Source organism: Urocitellus parryii, chromosome 7, assembly GCF_045843805.1.
Source record: "Urocitellus parryii isolate mUroPar1 chromosome 7, mUroPar1.hap1, whole genome shotgun sequence".
Lineage (NCBI taxonomy): Eukaryota > Metazoa > Chordata > Mammalia > Rodentia > Sciuridae > Urocitellus > Urocitellus parryii.
The window spans coordinates 120,963,704-120,980,622 of NC_135537.1; the positions used below are offsets into that span (position 1 = coordinate 120,963,704).

At 36.1% G+C, this 16,919-nt stretch overlaps 1 protein-coding gene across 2 annotated transcripts in view; it reads right to left on the reverse strand.

The window, feature by feature from the left end:
* The window catches only part of Ulk2 (unc-51 like autophagy activating kinase 2), a 104,886-nt gene that overhangs the window by 24,518 nt on the left and 63,449 nt on the right, over positions 1–16,919 (reverse strand). Inside the window, exons 15-17 of one of the 2 annotated variants that reach the window (XM_026411357.2) lie at positions 12,431–12,568; positions 2,720–2,865; positions 996–1,076 (exon numbers count right to left, since the gene is read on the reverse strand). In XM_026411357.2, the coding sequence (XP_026267142.2) occupies positions 996–1,076; positions 2,720–2,865; positions 12,431–12,568 (365 nt within the window). The remainder of the gene's footprint in view (positions 1–995; positions 1,077–2,719; positions 2,866–12,430; positions 12,569–16,919) is intronic. The other variant, XM_077800673.1, reaches the window with a different exon arrangement.

The following is a 16,919-nucleotide window of genomic DNA, read 5'->3' on the forward strand; positions in this document are numbered from 1 at the left end:
GTTTGTTCTGTTTTGTTTTTTTGGTACTGGGGATTGAACTCAGGGGCATTCAACCTCAAGCCACATCCCCAGCCCTATTTTGTATTTTCTTTAGAGACAGGGTCTCACTGAGTTGCTTAGTGCCTTGCTAAGTTGCTGAAACTGGCTTTGAACTCGCAATCCTTCTGCCTTCTGAGCCTCTGGGATCACAGGCATATGTCACAGCACCTGGTTATTGGTTCTTTTTAGTTATCTATAATGATTCATTTTAACATAATTTTAAATACAGAATTTAATTTGCTCTAATTCAGTCTCCAGTGCTTCCTTTTTCCTTCCTCTCCTTCCTAACCTGCTTCCTTCCCTCTATTCTATTGATCTTTCTGCTATTACTATTTTTTTAATTAGTGTCTTGTGGATTCACATGAGATTCACTGTGGTATATTCATATTTGTACATAGGAAAGTTAGGTCAGATTCATTCCACTGTCCTTCCTTTATCCCATCCCTCTCCCTCCCTTTCAATCCCCTTCCTAAACTCCATGATCTTCTGTTTTGATGGAATTCCCACCTCCCATCTTTTAATTTCCCCCCTTTTTTTTGGATTAACTTCCACATATCAGAAAAAAAAAATTCACCCTTTAATTTTCTGAATCTAGTTTATTTCATTTAGCATGATAGTCTCCAGTTCCAACTATTTACCAGTAAATTCCATAATAAAATTTCACTTTCTAAATTATCATCTGTGTAACAATGACCAAAATTTATCTAATTGTCTAATTCCTTAAATTATTTTCTTTATTTTTTTAATATATATGTTTTTATGGCTTTATTTTATTTTTTTTTAATGTGGTGCTGAGGATCAAACCCTGTGCTAGGCAAGCGCTCAAGATTCTAAAAATCAGGATAGCATTGGAAATATTTCTTACCAATGCTGTCCTTTTGATAAGGCTAGAAATACAAAATAAGTCCATTCATAATAAAATTCAAATTTCTAATATACCAAATGTATTTTCCTACCTGAAGAGTTTCTACTTCTGGATTCATGGCCCTGAGAATGTCCACAACAGCACTGACTAAACTGCTCAGGAATGGTACCAACTATGAAGTAAGACATGGAGAAAAGAAGAATAAATTATTCAAAAAAACTAATTAAGAATGGAAACAGGCAATGCATGCAAAAATTGCTTGGTACATAATTTGTAAAAATGTAATTATCAAAAATTTAGTTGAACCAGTACTTACTGAATAACCAATATGCTAGGCAGTAGGTAAGCTAAGATAAAAAGTACCATATACATCCATCCTTGAAACAAAATCATTAGGAAAAAAAGTCTAAATAAATAAATAAATGTCTATATAGACATGTAAGAGTTTATACAAAGTGCTTGGGGATTGCGGAGCTGCAGGACACAGATGACAGCCTAGCAGCTGTCCCTATGGATTCACATTTGTCTGAAGCCAGGCTTCCCCCAGGGGTCAACAACTGATTCAGGCATGTTGAGCGTGGGTCATAGAATTCCTCTAACAGACCAGTGCTTAGGACTACTCCCATAGTATGGTTAAACCTTTCTTAGACCTGTGCTATAGTCTCAGACTTTTCTTGCCTTATTGTCTCCCTTATTACCCTCCTTTCCCAGGTGTCAGACCTGAATCTTGGTCTGAGGACCCTCCCTGGCTCCCTACTTCCCTCAGCCTCTTACATACCTAATACCTTCTTTGCATCCACCTTCCTGAAAACCCAAACTGACACAGAGAGAGAATCAGGGACAGTACCAGGGAATTTAAATAGACAAGAGACATATCTATAACAAGAAGGAGCAATGTCCAGGTGATAAAGCAATAAGCAGAGATTAGATACTAAGGACCTTTTCACTGACATGCAAGGATAATCTTTGTCTTTGGAGACCCTGGAGTGCCAAGATTTTGTTTAAAGATTTTTCAGCTGAAATCATTGCAACAAGTGATAAAGCAATTTAAACATTACACACACACACACACACACACACACACATCATCATCATCATCATCATCATCATCATCATCATCATCATCATCTTGGGGTTCCTGGGGGACTACCTACAACCCTGCTCTGTCTACTAAGATTTCAGCAGCTTTAACTATAGATGGGGCTCCTCTGTACCACCTGTTCTTCCCACTACCTCATGGTTTTTCTCACAGATACTGCCCTCAGTGGCTTTGTTCTCACACTTTCTGAGTTTGAGCATTTTGACTCTTATATTTCACTATTTGGTCTCTTTGTTTTTCGGCTTGGTAGGGTTTCTTTTGTTGCTCTGTTTAAGGTTCTTTCTGTTTCCAAAATCATTTTCTAGGCAAAATGGGGAGATATGTAACAAAGCTGCTACTATACTCCTATTAGAGCTAGAAGGTGTGTAGTGAATGTGACTCAGAGATGCAATGTTAATTTTCATGTGTCTGAGCAATAAGAAAGATAGGCATTTTATGCACTTTAATCTAGAGTTTCTAACATTGTATTTGGATGCCAAAGCCAATGAGGATGCTTTTGACATGTAAAATTAATTTATATTATTATATTTTCAACATAAATTCTAACAGATTTATGTAGAGATTCTCGAGGAGGAACTGGGAATAGGGTAGTGCAGGAGGGATGGCCTCAAATCAGCTCAGCCATGATGAATCAATGTCCCTAAAAATAATATTTCATACCAAATTTGTTACAGAGCAGAAAAGATTAAAAAACAATTGCTTTAAACTCTCCTTACCCAAAGGGGAAGGTGAATAAGGCCTAGAAGACCCAATAGACAGTCTTCGTCCAACTGTCTGAGCTGTGTCTGCTGGTGCAGGGGAGCCAGATCCCAACCGGAGGAAGCCCATGGGGCTGGTGTTAGACCTTCGTACCACAGCAGATCTAAAGAGAAAAAAAGAATTATTCCTTCTCTGGCAGGTTCTAGGATTTCTTCTTTATTTCTGTTTTTTTTTCCCCCTCCCTGAAATTTTCTAACAATAAGCCACAAAGAAGAGCTTTTAAAAACAGGTAACAGTCACATGGAACAAATATAAAATGGTATAAGGTAAAGTCTACCTATCCCCACTGATAAATTCTAAATATTTTCCCAATCTACTGGAAAGGTTACCACTGTTTCTATAGTATATCTTTCCTGAGTTCCTTAATGTACACACAAGCACTTTCATCTTGTTTCAACACCAAAGGTGATATATTACATACCAATTATTCTCTTTTTTGGGTGGGGGGCAGTTACCAGAGATTGAACTCAAGGGCACTGGACCACTGAGCCATGTCCTCAGCCCTATTTTGTATTTTATTTAGAGATAGGGTCTCATTGATTTGCTTAGCACATCACTGTAGCTGAGGCTGACTTTGAACTCACATTCCTCCTGCCTCAGCCTCCCGAGGTGCTGGGATTACAGGTGTGCGCCACCACACCTAGCTACCAATTATTTTCAATCTTCTGGGTCTTAGGTCCACAGATCCCAGAGCATTTTGTTTATGTAACCTTATGTATTGATCTTAATGTATTCAAAATAAAATTCAGAAATTTAAAATTTTATAAATTCACTAAAAATAATTAACATTACATTTAACATAATATTATGAAAATATGTATATTTCTAAAACAAATTAGCATGACATTATTATACATTTCTGCAAATCTCTAATATCTGGTTTAACAGAAGACATTTGGATTCTCACAACTGATTCTGCAGTCTGTTACACAATATGTCATTCTAAGGTAAGTTTTCCATGAAGAAGATCCAGCCTAACACACATATGTACAGAAAAAGGAAGGAGTATTTCAGTCTTTTCAAATCAATGATACTCTTCTTTTTGATACTAAACCAAACCTCAATAAGTGTTGGTTTTATCTAAAAGATTAGTTTGGTTGCAATGTGGAATCTGAAACTATCTCCTTGAACTCTTTTTTTTTTTAACAAGGGATTGAACCCAGGGGCACTTAACCACTGAGCCACATCTCTAGCCCTTCTTTATATTTTATTTAGAAACAGGGTCTTGCTGAGTTGCTTAGGGCCTAAGTTGTTGAGGCTGGCTTTGAACTTGTGATCCTCCTGCCTCAGCTTCCTGAGCTGCTGGGATTACAGGTGTTATGGGCCAAATTATATGTGCCTTGACCAGACAAAATCCATTTTACCCCAAGACTCCACTTAATATAAGAAATGCTTCTCCCATGAGAAAACACTGCCTCTGCCACCTCCTGCTGAGCACACACATAACAATGTATGGCAGTTAAAAAAATTTTTATGTATTATTAAGAAATGCATTTCTAATATGTTCTTTTTTTGTTCCCATTTTTTCTTGGGCAGTGTACTATACCCTGAACTGGATCATTCAGACCTGCTTCCTAGGCTGCTATGATGTTGACTTACTGGTAGCTTGTAGGTTTGGGCTATAAAGAAGATACCCTGCCTTGTGCAAGGGGTCAAGGGGAGCAAAGTCGACTTGGATACTGTCCCTTGGCCTGCAAGCGAATAAAGTCCCATGTCCTGCTTCAAGACTGACTCTGTGATTTATTTCAAACATACCACAACATTTAGTCAGGGTTATGGCTTCCAGGCACACAGGGATTTAGAGGCGCCCTCCTTTCTAGTTGTGGGATCTCTTGGTCTTCTGAGGGTCTAGGCTTTCTGTAGTGACCGATTTGAGCTTGCCCATGAGGGAGGATGTGCAACTGCATGTGTTTGGAGGTACCTCATCTGTTCTCTCCTTTTGTGTTTCGAAGGGTGTATGAGGAGATCCAGGGCTGTGACCCAGAGGGCCGATAAACAGACTGTGATCTTCATGGTCTGACATCTGGGTATTGGAGGAAAGAGTGTCTTATCCATGGCTCTGTCTCTTATCTAAATCCAGAGAACCAGTAAATAGACCATGGTGACAGTCTGGTGTCTGGGGGATGGAAGACAGGATATTGGTCTGTTTGTCCATGTCTGTCTCTGTTCATCCACATCTGTTTCTTGTTTGTTCATGAATTTCTGCCTATTGTTTTAATTGTTAGTCTTGTCATGGGAAACCTAATCCAAACCTGGCCTGATTACCAACTGAGAAAAAAAATGGTTAAAAAGCCCTAGCTCACTAAAGCTTACATTGGAAAGTGAACAACTGCTGACAGACTCAGCAGGGGACCAATCTGAAAACTTCTCCCTGGTTACAGCTCAGGGAGAAAAATGATTTCAGCGTTGTCTTTCTCTGTCACTCTCTTTCTCACTCTCTCATGCTAAAATAATTAACGGCCATAACATTTTGTCTAGGAAAAAACTCTCAGGCCTACATTTGGCTTTTGTCTCTTAGTCAACCCCAGATATTCACAAAAAACTCCAAAACCATAAAGGATTTGCAGTCATGAATACCTCTCAACTATTAGAGGAGGCCCAAAGGATTTTCAACAATCATGACAGCCCAGCTGATAAAGCTGCAAAATACCAGGATAAAAATTTTGGTGACTGCTGTCCAAGAGACCAGACAAACCAGTTTAGAATCAGATTTAAAAGAGAGAGAGAGAGAGACAGAAAGAAAGATATATACTTCTGGGCCCCATGAGTCCACAAGCCCTCATTTCTTTTCTTGAACTCTTTTCACCTCTGATGAGCAAGACTACAGAGGACAGAGGCCTGGTAGGCTTTTAAAATTCTGTATTTTTTGAGCTCATAATTTTGATCCAGCATCCCTAGGTTAATGTGTTTTTCTGATCAGACTTATTTTATGCAACTATAGAGGTTCTTTTTTACATTCTGCTTCATTCAGAGGCCAATTTTTTTTTTTTTCAGATTTGGTATATCCATTGGACAGAATAGGCACAGTGCCTAAATCCAATGGAAATGTTTTATTTTGAAATCCTACGAAAAATAAATAAATGCACTCTGTCATAAATTATATTTATCTTCATACCAGCCCAGTAGCAAAATGTAACTTTTAAGCTTCTTTGCACAGGAAGGAGCCCATGAAGAAAGAATAAAGTGTCTAAAACTTTCTAAAGTCACAGGCCAATTTACAAGGGTTAGCTCTCAATCTAATAGGTTGGTGTGAGTATACTATGCATTCAACCAGAGATATGAAAAATTGAGCTCTATATAGGTAAAAATTGTAAGGCATTCCACTGTTATGTATAAATTTAAAAAATTAATTAATTGATTCAAAAAAATAAACTACAAGGCCTTTGTTTGTTTTGTGTGTGTGTGTGTGTGTGTGTGTGTGTGTGTGTATACACCAGTTAATTGTCATGTCTACATGTGTTTAGAAAATATAAAAGGGTTTAAAATTGCTTTGTGCCATCATTGGGAAAAAGGTAACTAAGAGTTAAAAGTCCCAACAGGTATAAACAAATAAAAGTCAAGATATCTTTAAAGTTACTAACTCACAGTTTGTATTTTTTTTTCTAGATGGTCAAACAACTGTTAAGTTGTTGATGTCTACAAAATGTCTAATATCCATTGTTTCTAGGATTTTTCTTCAATAAGGAAGAGATAGCTGATGCTGTTCAATACACTTGTCTGATATCTTGGTTTTTAAAAATAAGTAAATTAGATTTGACACACCTGAGATTAATCATAAATGTATTTGTTAAAAACATCTGATTAATTTAGGGAAAGTTAAAATACTATTACTCTTAACTCCTTAAATTCCATAGGGTAATGTACTTAAAATATTATTGGTATTTTCACAAACTGATAATAAAAAAATGTTCTAGGTATTAAAATATATTTAATAAAATATGGGAAAAAAACACTTCTAGGTAAGAAAGTCTTTATGTGGTAAAAATAAAGTTGTAATACATCTACATAAACAAGAGAGTCTAATTATGTGATAAAAAGGTCTGTATAAATAAAAGGCAAATTTCAAAAAAAAAAAAAAAGGTTTGTGTGTAACTAAGTTGATTATAAGTAACACAAATCAGTTAAAGCTCCAGGTTTTTCCCCAAGATCAAATATTAATGTACTAATATAAACCAAAGTTTAATCTATCTGTTAAAATAACAAGAATTTCTTAAAACAGTAATTTACTCCTAACATTGTGTCTGTTATATTTCATTCTCTAGAGCAACTAGTCTGAAAAAATTAGGGTTTGTACAACTCTGATTAAACAACAACTATTATTTTAGAGTATTATACATTACAAAGTCTAAATTTTCTTTAAAAGCTAAACTAGGTTAATAAAAAACATCAATGTAATTATGATGCTATTAATCTTCTTTACATATTAAATGTATTCATATCTTCCAGGTATACACATCTTTAAAGTAAAAGGTTTAAAAGAGCATTTGGGAACATTTATAAAATGGTATCTAAGAAAGAGGCAAAGATCAGTGGTTGAGTGCTCACCTTGCACATGTGAGGCACTAGGTTTAAACCTCAGCATCACATAAAAATGAAATAATGATTTTGTGTACACCTACAATTAAAAAATAAATATTTTTTTAAAAAGAGCACTTTATCAAGCTGGTGTTCTCCAAACTGAAGTAGTCTGTAATGGTAATTTTAATTAGAGATTTATTTATATCATTTAATATTCTGTAATCAATGTTCTGTAATCAATGGGATATAAAAAATTTAAAGGTATTTTCAAAAGACAAGAGAGATTGTTCTGTTTAAAGGTTAAAAATGTAAAACAAAAATATTTTGCCACTTTTCCACACAAAAGAAAAACTTAAAAGCTCTCTCAGCCTTTGATTTGTGTTTTAAATATAATGTTATATTGTGTTAACTAACATTATATAGACTCAGGAAACAATATTATGTAAACTTTATAAAATGGATCTAAGAAAGAGGCAAAGATCAACTTCAGAACTAGAACGCTTCACCTAAGATTTGTGAAGAACCCCACCTTACCTGAGTAAAGGCTCTGCCTCCCACCTTACTACATGTTAGAATGGCTTTAAAATAGGCCAGGCTTCAGCTCATTTAAAGTTATATTCAAAAGATTGATATTTATTGTAAAAATTATTGTGATCTCAAACAGGGGATATAACATATAATCAGCCAAGGTTCAAGATTGTATACAAACTAAATATGTTTTTACTCTTGTTAATTTCATTTTAAATTTTCCTTGCAAACTTTAACTGCTATCTGCTAATGCCTTATAATAACCTAAGTTACTATGAGATATTAGGCCATTATCTATAGACAGCATATAATGCTAACTTCCAGTATTAATACAGACCCCAATTAAATAAAAGGGGTTAAAAATAACTGTAAAGTTTTAAACACTAAATTTAAAGCCCAGTATTCATACGTTAAGACTTGTAAGACTGGCTTGCTGGATGTTTAAGACCAAGGCTTAAAGATTAAGGTTAAAATAAAAAATCAATATTTGGCTCTTGCCCTCTGAGTCAGCTTGAATCCAGGGGACAAAGGAACTTCTCATCAACTGTGGGTCACATGAACCTCCCAATCAGGGAGATTACTGGGTCCCTAAAAGAGAAAGCTAATCAGTGCCCATACTGCAAAAGAGGAGGATAAATGCGGACATCCCTGACGATTCCAAGGGAAGCCACATGGTCAGCAAAACCTTGAGTTATCCTGGTGGATGGCACTAGCAGAACTAAAGGCTGCTCATAAGTTCCCCAGAGAGTAACCCACAAAGGAACAAGTAACCCCCAAGGAACAAGGTTAATTTGACCAGCTTCATCTTAAGCACCTAACGGAAAACAGTTAAAACCAAAACACAGCCATTCCTAGACACTTATAAAACTACAGTTATCTTAATATACCTTAGAATGTACACTTGGGTTAGCACCCCCAAGAATAAATGAGACTGGAGGTGACAAAAGAGATTCTTAGGCAGGAGTGCCTGATAACTATCAAGAGAAACTGCCAGAGTCAGGAGTTTTTAGTCAGTTTAAGGCCTACAGATCTTCCCAACCTCCTACACAGATAGGCTTAATCAATGTTTGCTAGTATAATTATCTAGCCCTAAGTAACAAAGATAAGGGACCCCTATTAACCACACAGGTTGCGACAATAAAATATTTTACAAAAATCAGATGACATTAAGCAATTTAACCAAATGTTGTGTTTACTTTCCTGATAACTCTGGCAATGTTAAAGATTTACTTCCCAAATAAAGGCCATGTTAGGCTTTGTTAGGCCTTGTTATGGGAACAATTTCTCAGCTCTTCCACCTCCTAAGGAAGAGATTATTGATTTCTATCATCTTTGTGATATTCATTGACATGTTCCAGATGCCCCAACATTTATTTTGTATTAATCTCATTTCAGTACTAATGTCTTTTTGTTTCTCTCTCATAGAAGCACCCACCCCTAGATGACTTTACAACCTGTTCTTCCTGAACCAGACTTTTAGCGTGGACCCCTTGACTGAACTGATTTCTAAAAGGGGACTCCAAACTGATTGCCCCATCCGACATCACCCCCTCTCAGCTCAAAGCAGCAAGAGCAGTCATCGCCCTTTTCTCTACAGCATGAAAAATTCCCTAAAATTAGGAAAAGTAGACAAAAGAAAACAAAAATTAAAGAGTCAATCAGTGTAGATATGTAATCAAATCAGATCACAAAAATAGAGGCCAGTTTGAGTCCAAAAATTTAGAAATTGCCTCTGGGGGATTAAAATGTTAATGCCTCCAGAGCCTTTCCTCCACACTTACCAAGATAACCTGCTCCTGTTGCTAAGTCTCTACAATAGGTTCAACTTAAAGCTCATAAATTCCTTTGAGAAAACCAGCCCCAAGAGACTACATATCTCCAACAACCATTCTAGCCAGAAGACTAGTCTACATCAAACGGTTCCAAAAAAGAAGAACTAACATCCAGCTGGAGGGGACCTTATGCAGTCACTACCCCAAAGGACTCATAGGATTCACACCTGAGTCAAGACAACAAAAATGTCTCCTGCAGAAGGAGGACAGCCCTCTGAGACCCCAACCACCCTCTAAAGATAAAACTAAAAAAAAAAAAATATTAATCATGTTTTTCCTCTTGTTCAGATTATGTTACAAGGCCCAAACTGCTAAAACAACATATTTTGTTAGTCATATATATAGCCATTATAATCCCTTACATAATCAGAAGGTAAATCAAGGGTTTGGTTTTTTTCCAGAAAAGGGGAGAATGCTATGCCTTGACCAGACAAACTCCATTTTGCCCTGAGACTCCATTTCATGTAAGAAATGCTTCTCCCATGAGAAAATCCCACCTCTGCCACCTCCTGCTGAGCATACCCTGTCTGACAATGCAGGGTGGTTAAAAAATGTTTCTGTTATTCTTATACAATGTATTATTAAGAAATGCATTTCGGGCTGGGGTTGTGGCTCAGTGACAAAACACTTGCCTCACACATGTGAGGCACTTGGGTCCAAATCTCAACACTACATAAAAATAGACAAAATAAAGATATTGTGTCCATGTATAACTAAAATATATCTTTAAAAAGAAAGAAATGCATTTGTAAGATGTTCTTTTTTAATTCCCATTTTTCTTGGGCAGTGTACTGTACCCTGAACTGAATCATTCAGACCCACTTCCTAGGTTGCTATGTTTTGACTTACTGGTAGCTTGAGGGTTTTGACTGTAAAAGAGATACCCTGCCTTCTGCAAAGGGTCAAGGCAGGCAAAGTCAACTTGGTCACTTGGCATACCAGTGAATAAAGTCCCATGTCCTGATTCAGGACTGCCAGTGATTTATTTCAAATGTGCTACAACACAGGAATGCAGGCCACCATACCCAGCCTCCGTGAACTCTTGCACTGTTACATTAAACTTCATTGTTCTGCAAAGTATCTTTTACTCTGAATGAACCTTTTATCTGTTCAATGATTTTTTTAACATTCATAATTTGGATATGATAATGGTTCATTTAATTATGCAGATATTCCAAATATTTAACATATAATGTCAAAAAGTCACATTCATACCAAAATGTCACCATCAATGTTTACAGAAATGTCTGGCAAGACTCTTCTGATCACAAGATCTTTTGATCTTCAAGATCACAGGGGTTAATATAAGTTTTCCAAAATTCTACTTTTTACTTGAATGCTCCAATTTTATTATTGACATTTATTGTCACTTATGCCTGTAATCCCAGCAACTCAGGAAACTGAGGCAGGAGACTCACAAGTTGAGGCCAGCCTGGGTAATTTAAGACCCCGTCTCAAAGTGAAAAACAGAAAGGACTGGCATAGCTCTGTGGTAGGGTATCCCCAAGTTTAATCCCTAATATCACCAAAAATTTTTAAAAGACATTTATTGTCACTTGTTCTCTCCAAAGTAATAAAACTTAGATTATATTTACAAAACAACTGCTAGAAACATATCATAGTTTGTCAGTCATTCATTGAAGTAAAAAGAGTGCTCTATAAAAAAAGTGATTATTTAGCTTACAATCATACCAGTGCTTTTCCTAAAACTATTGTAATAGCAAAAGTGCTTTATATGCACATTCTATTCAATGATTGTGATTTTCAATGAGAAATAATTTAGTCCTTTAATAATTTGTCAAGGACATTCCTTTATAACACAAGTATGTGGTGGTAAAGAGCCTAAAGACTGACAGTACAGTTGAGTGTCATCACCCTGGGTTCAAGTTAAGGCACCAGCAGTATTACTCATCTTTGTTTTCTGCATCATCAGTGCATGTATGATGCAGTGAAAAAAGGAAACAATGTCCTAGCACTATTATGAAAACACTTTTAACCTCATGGGTCACTGCTTGATATACTATAACCATTCTTTTTTTTTTTCATTTTATACTATACTATAGTAATTTTTCTGCCTCAATACAGAGCTTCCTTACCCTTTTGGAACAGAAGATGCATAGGATTCCATTGTCTTAGATGAATTATAGCAAATCAATGAGCAGTTGGTGGGCAGTTGGCTTCTTTTTCATTCTTTGCTATCATAACAGTTAATAACTTTTTATATATACAATTTTATATTCATAGGCTATATATCTAGAATAGAATATGTAACTGACTAGGTACATGTATATGTACAATAAGTTACCATTAGTTGAAGTGCTAATTCCTCCACTTTACTTGAGTTCTCTCTGAGATTTAGGTCTCTCTGGGGCTAGAGGCATAGTGATTCTCATTCTGTCAGAATCCTCGATTACATGCACATTTACATCTGCCTGCTAAAGCAGGAACCCTTCCTCAGTCCTCTTCATTTCCAAAAAATTTACTGGAATCTGTCACCAGTAAATATTTTTTTTCTTATTTTGCTTATTTTTGTGGACTCAGACTTTGTTATTCTTTTACTATCATCTTAATGGGGTCTCAAAATGGGAAATAAACAATATATAAATAATTTACTGCAATTTGGGATTTCATTTTTTAACAAGCTCTTTCTCAAATTCTCAAAAGTAATTATACCTGTGGGCAAATATATTTATATATTTGAAATTAAATCTGTTAATTTCAAATATATAAATATATTTATATATTATAAAAGAAACAAATTTTTAAAAAGGAATCCAGACACTGCCTTACCTTGGAGAACCATGCGGATTTGTGCCAGAGCTGGCAGTAGATGTAAGATTCTGTTCAATGCGTTGATAATTCCTTATTTGAGTAGGAACTGGAATTGGGGCTGTTTCACTGTGAGGTGACACGGTTGGTTGACACTGCCTGCCACCATAATTTATCAAAAAAGGAAAGAAGTATCAGAAAGACTGCTTTTCTTTCATTTGAGCTGCCAGTGATAGAAAATTCTAGAAAGAGCCAAAATGATCACTTCTGTGTGTGAACAAGAAATAATCTTGTTAAAAATTTAAAAATCCAATACACATCCACACCAACATCCACACATATATACATCTTCATCTATAACTCTCTTGGCATTCATGTGCATATTAAGAACTAAGAATTCTATCACAAACCTGGGGAAAAAATTCCCTTACAACAGGCAAAGTCAGCAAGATTTTCATCCACTCACAGTGTGCTTTTCATTAACATATGAAAGGAAAAAATATCTATGAATAAGGATTCAAGAACAGAGATGACTGGAATGTTTACAAGTCATGCATGGAGTAAACATTCTCAAGGAACTCTTCTTAAAGACTGAAAATATCGTATAACTCTCAAAACATAGAACTACCAGGAAGTCCACATTTTATAACTCTCAAAGCATAGAGATGATCTGAGGTCTACATTTAACTGTCAGTTATTTGGTTTCTTTAATAGCTTCTTACTTTTCATAAATTCAGAAATAGTATGTCCTCAGAAGACTTTCAACTTGTTTTACAACATATCCAGAAATATATTAAGGATAATACTGGGCCTTAAGAAAGATGATTTATTTCATTCTTCTATCCTACAATTCTAAAAAAGAGACATGCATCTCACTTTTTCTCAATTATAATTCAGACATAACGAGATTAAGCTGGGCATAGTAGCGCATGCCTATAGTCCCAGAAATTCGAAACGCTGAGGCAGGAGAATTGCAAGTTCAAGACCAGACTCAGGAACTCAGAAAAACCCTGTCTCAAATTTAAAAATAAAAATGACAGCCAAGTGTAGTTCCAAGTACCAACAAATTAAAAAACTATATGTATATTAATATATATATATATATATATACACACACACACACACACACACACACACACACACCACAATCACACAGCTGTCATTCAAACAAACAATATGGTTATTTTCTGAAGTATTACTTTAGAACTTTTTGAACCATTAAAAAGTATTTTATATTGAAATAACAATTTCATCTGTAGCACAGATGTTAGTTGCTTTTCAATATTTATTTACCCATTATTTCTTATTAACAGAACTCAGAATGTATTGATATGTTATGTATCTAGTTAAATGACATCATATCCCTAACTCCCTTATAGCCAAGGGTAGCCACGTGTTTCTTAGCCAATGAGATGCAAATGGAAGTATTTTGTGCATTATTCCTTCTTCCTGCCCAGAATGTGAGTATGCTTGCTGGAGCTTTAGCAGCTACCTTGGAACCACAAAGAAAAGGTCAAGAGAACTCAAGATATTTAACTCAAGATATTCTCTTTCACAGAAACAAAGGCAACAACTATTGATCTTGGCTTTATTTATTTATTTTTTAGTAATATACAACACCAGGATACACCCTGAAATTATCACAAAAGCATGGAATACAATCCACTCCAACTCAGTCCCCAGCACTTCTCACCCACATCTAGCTCCTCTCCCTCCACTCAATGGATCCCTCTTCAATCCATTTACATTTTTTTTTTTAATTAGTGTCCTGTGAATACACCCTATGCTGGGACCCACTGTGCACATCCATGCACATAAAAAAGTTCAGATTCATTCCACTGTACTTCACTTTTCTTTTCCCTTCTTTCTCCCTTTGCCTACTCTACTTATCTTTCCTCTATTTTGATGAAATTCTCTCTCCCCTTTTTTTCTTAATTCCTATCCCCTTTTTTCATTCTGGATTAACTTCAACATATTATAGAAAACATTCAACCTTTCAAGTTTTGGGAACTGGCTTATTACACTTAAGGTCATGATGTCATTCTTCATTATGGGTAATATTCCACTGTGCATATGCACCACATTTTCTTTATCCATTCATCTGTTGAAGGACACCTAGGTTGGTTCCATAGCTTGGCTATTATGAATTGTGTGACAATAAACATTGATGTGGCTGCATCACTGTAATATACTAATTTCTAATCTTTTGGATATATACGGAGGAGTGGGATAGCTGGGTCATATGGTGGTTCCATTCCTAGTTTTTTGAGGATTCTCCATTCTTCTATCCAGGGTGGCTGTACGAATTTGCAGTCCCCACAAACAATGTATGAGTGTACCTTTTTCCCCACATTCTCAGCAACATTATTTGTAATTGCCATTCTGGCTGGAGTGAGATGAAATCTCAATGTAGTTTTGATTTGCATTTTCCTAACTGCTAGAGATGTTAAACATTTTTTCATGTATTTATTGACCACTTATATTTCTTCTTTTGAGAATTATTTATTTTCCATTGCGGGGAGTTACCGGGCATTGAACTCAGGGGCACTCAACCATTGAGCCACAACCCCAGCTCTATTTTGTATTTTATTTAGAGACAGGATCTCACTGAGTTGCTTAGTGCCTTGCCATTGCTGAGGCTAGCTTTGAACTCACCATCCTCCTGTCTCAGCCTCCCAAACCACTGGGATTACAGGCATGTGCCATTGCACCTGGTTCTTTTCCATTTATTGATTGGGTTACTTGGTTTTTTTGGTGTTATTTGCACACTCTGGATATTAATGCCCTATTTGAGGAGCAGGTGGCAAAGATCTTCTCCCATTCTGTAGGGTCTCCCTTCACACTCGTTTCCTTTGCTGTGCAGAAGTGTTTTAATTTGATGCCATCCCACTTTTTTTTTAGAGAGAGAGAGTTTGTGTGTGTGTGTGTGTGTGAGAGAGAGAGAGAGAGAGAGAGAGAGAGAGAGAGAGAGAGAGAGAGAAATATTTATAAATAAATATTTATTTATTTTTTAGTTTCCGGCGAACACAACATCTTTGTATGTGGTGCTGAGGATCGAACCCAGGCCTCACACATGCCAGGTGAGCACGATACAGCTTGAGCCACATCCCCAGCCCCCCACTTATTTTTTTACTTTACTTCTTGCCCTTTGGTAGTCTTCTTAAGGAAGCTAGTTCCTGTACCAACATGTTGGAGAGTTGGACCTACATTTTCTTCTAGCAGTTACAGGGTTTTTGGTAAAATTCCTAGGTCTTTGAAGGGTGAGAGGAGTCAAATTTCATTCTTCTACATATGGATTTCCAGTTTTCCTAGCACCATTTGTATAAAAGGCTACCTTTTCTCCAACATACATTTTTATGTGGATTTATTTCCATGTTTTCTGCTCTATTTCATTGTTCTTCATGTGTATTTTCTTGTCAGTACCATGTTGTTTTTGTTACTATAGTTCGTAGTATCGTTTAAGGTCCAGTATTGAGATGACTCCTGCTTTGCTTTTCCAAAGACTACTTTGCCTATTCTGGGTTTCTTATTTTTCCAAATGAATTTCAGAACTGTTTTTTCCAGTTTTATGAAGAATATCACTGGAATCCAGACCAGGATTGCATTAAATCTGCATAGTGCTTTTGGTAGTCTGACCATTTTGACAATATTAATTCTGCCTCTCCAAGAACATAGGAGGTCTTTCCATCTATTAAGAGCTTCTTCAGGGGGCTGGGGATGTGGCTCAAGCGGTAGCGCGCTCGCCTGGCATGCGTGCAGCCCGGGTTCGATCCTCAGCACCACATACCAACAAAGATGTTGTGTCCGCCGAGAAATAAATATTAAAAAAATTCTCACTCTCTCTTTAAAAAAAAAAAAAAAGACCTTCTTCAATTTCTTTCTTTAGTGTTCTATAGTTTCCATTGTAGAGGCTCTTCACCTTTTTTTTATTTTATTGATTCCCCTTTTTTTGAGGCTACTGTGAATGGGATAGTTGTCTTAATTTCTTCTTCAGCAGATTCATCATTTAAGTATAGGAACACGATCGATTTATGAGTAATGATTTTGTACCCTACTACTTTCCTGAATACATTTATCAGTCTCAGAAGTCTTCAGGTGAAGGTTTTTTGTTTTTTTGTTTTTTTGGAGGGAGAGGTGTCTTCTAAATATATGATCATATCATCAGCAAATAGAGATGATTTGAGTTCTTTTCCTATTTGTACCCCTTTAATTTCCTTCTCTTGCCTGATTGCTCTGGCTAGAGTTTCAAGGACTATGTTGAATGGGATTGGTGGAAATGGGCATCCCTGTCTTGTTCCTGTTTTTAAAGGAAAAGCTTTTAAGTTTTTCTCCATTCAGTACTATGTTGGCCTTGGGGTTTGTCTTATATAGACTTTACAAATGTTGAGGTAAATCCCTCTATCCCTAGTTTTTCTAGGGTTTTAAACATTAATAAGTGCTGTACTTTGTCAAATGCTTTTTCTGCATCTACTGAGATCATTATGTGATTCTTGACCTTGACTCTTTCATT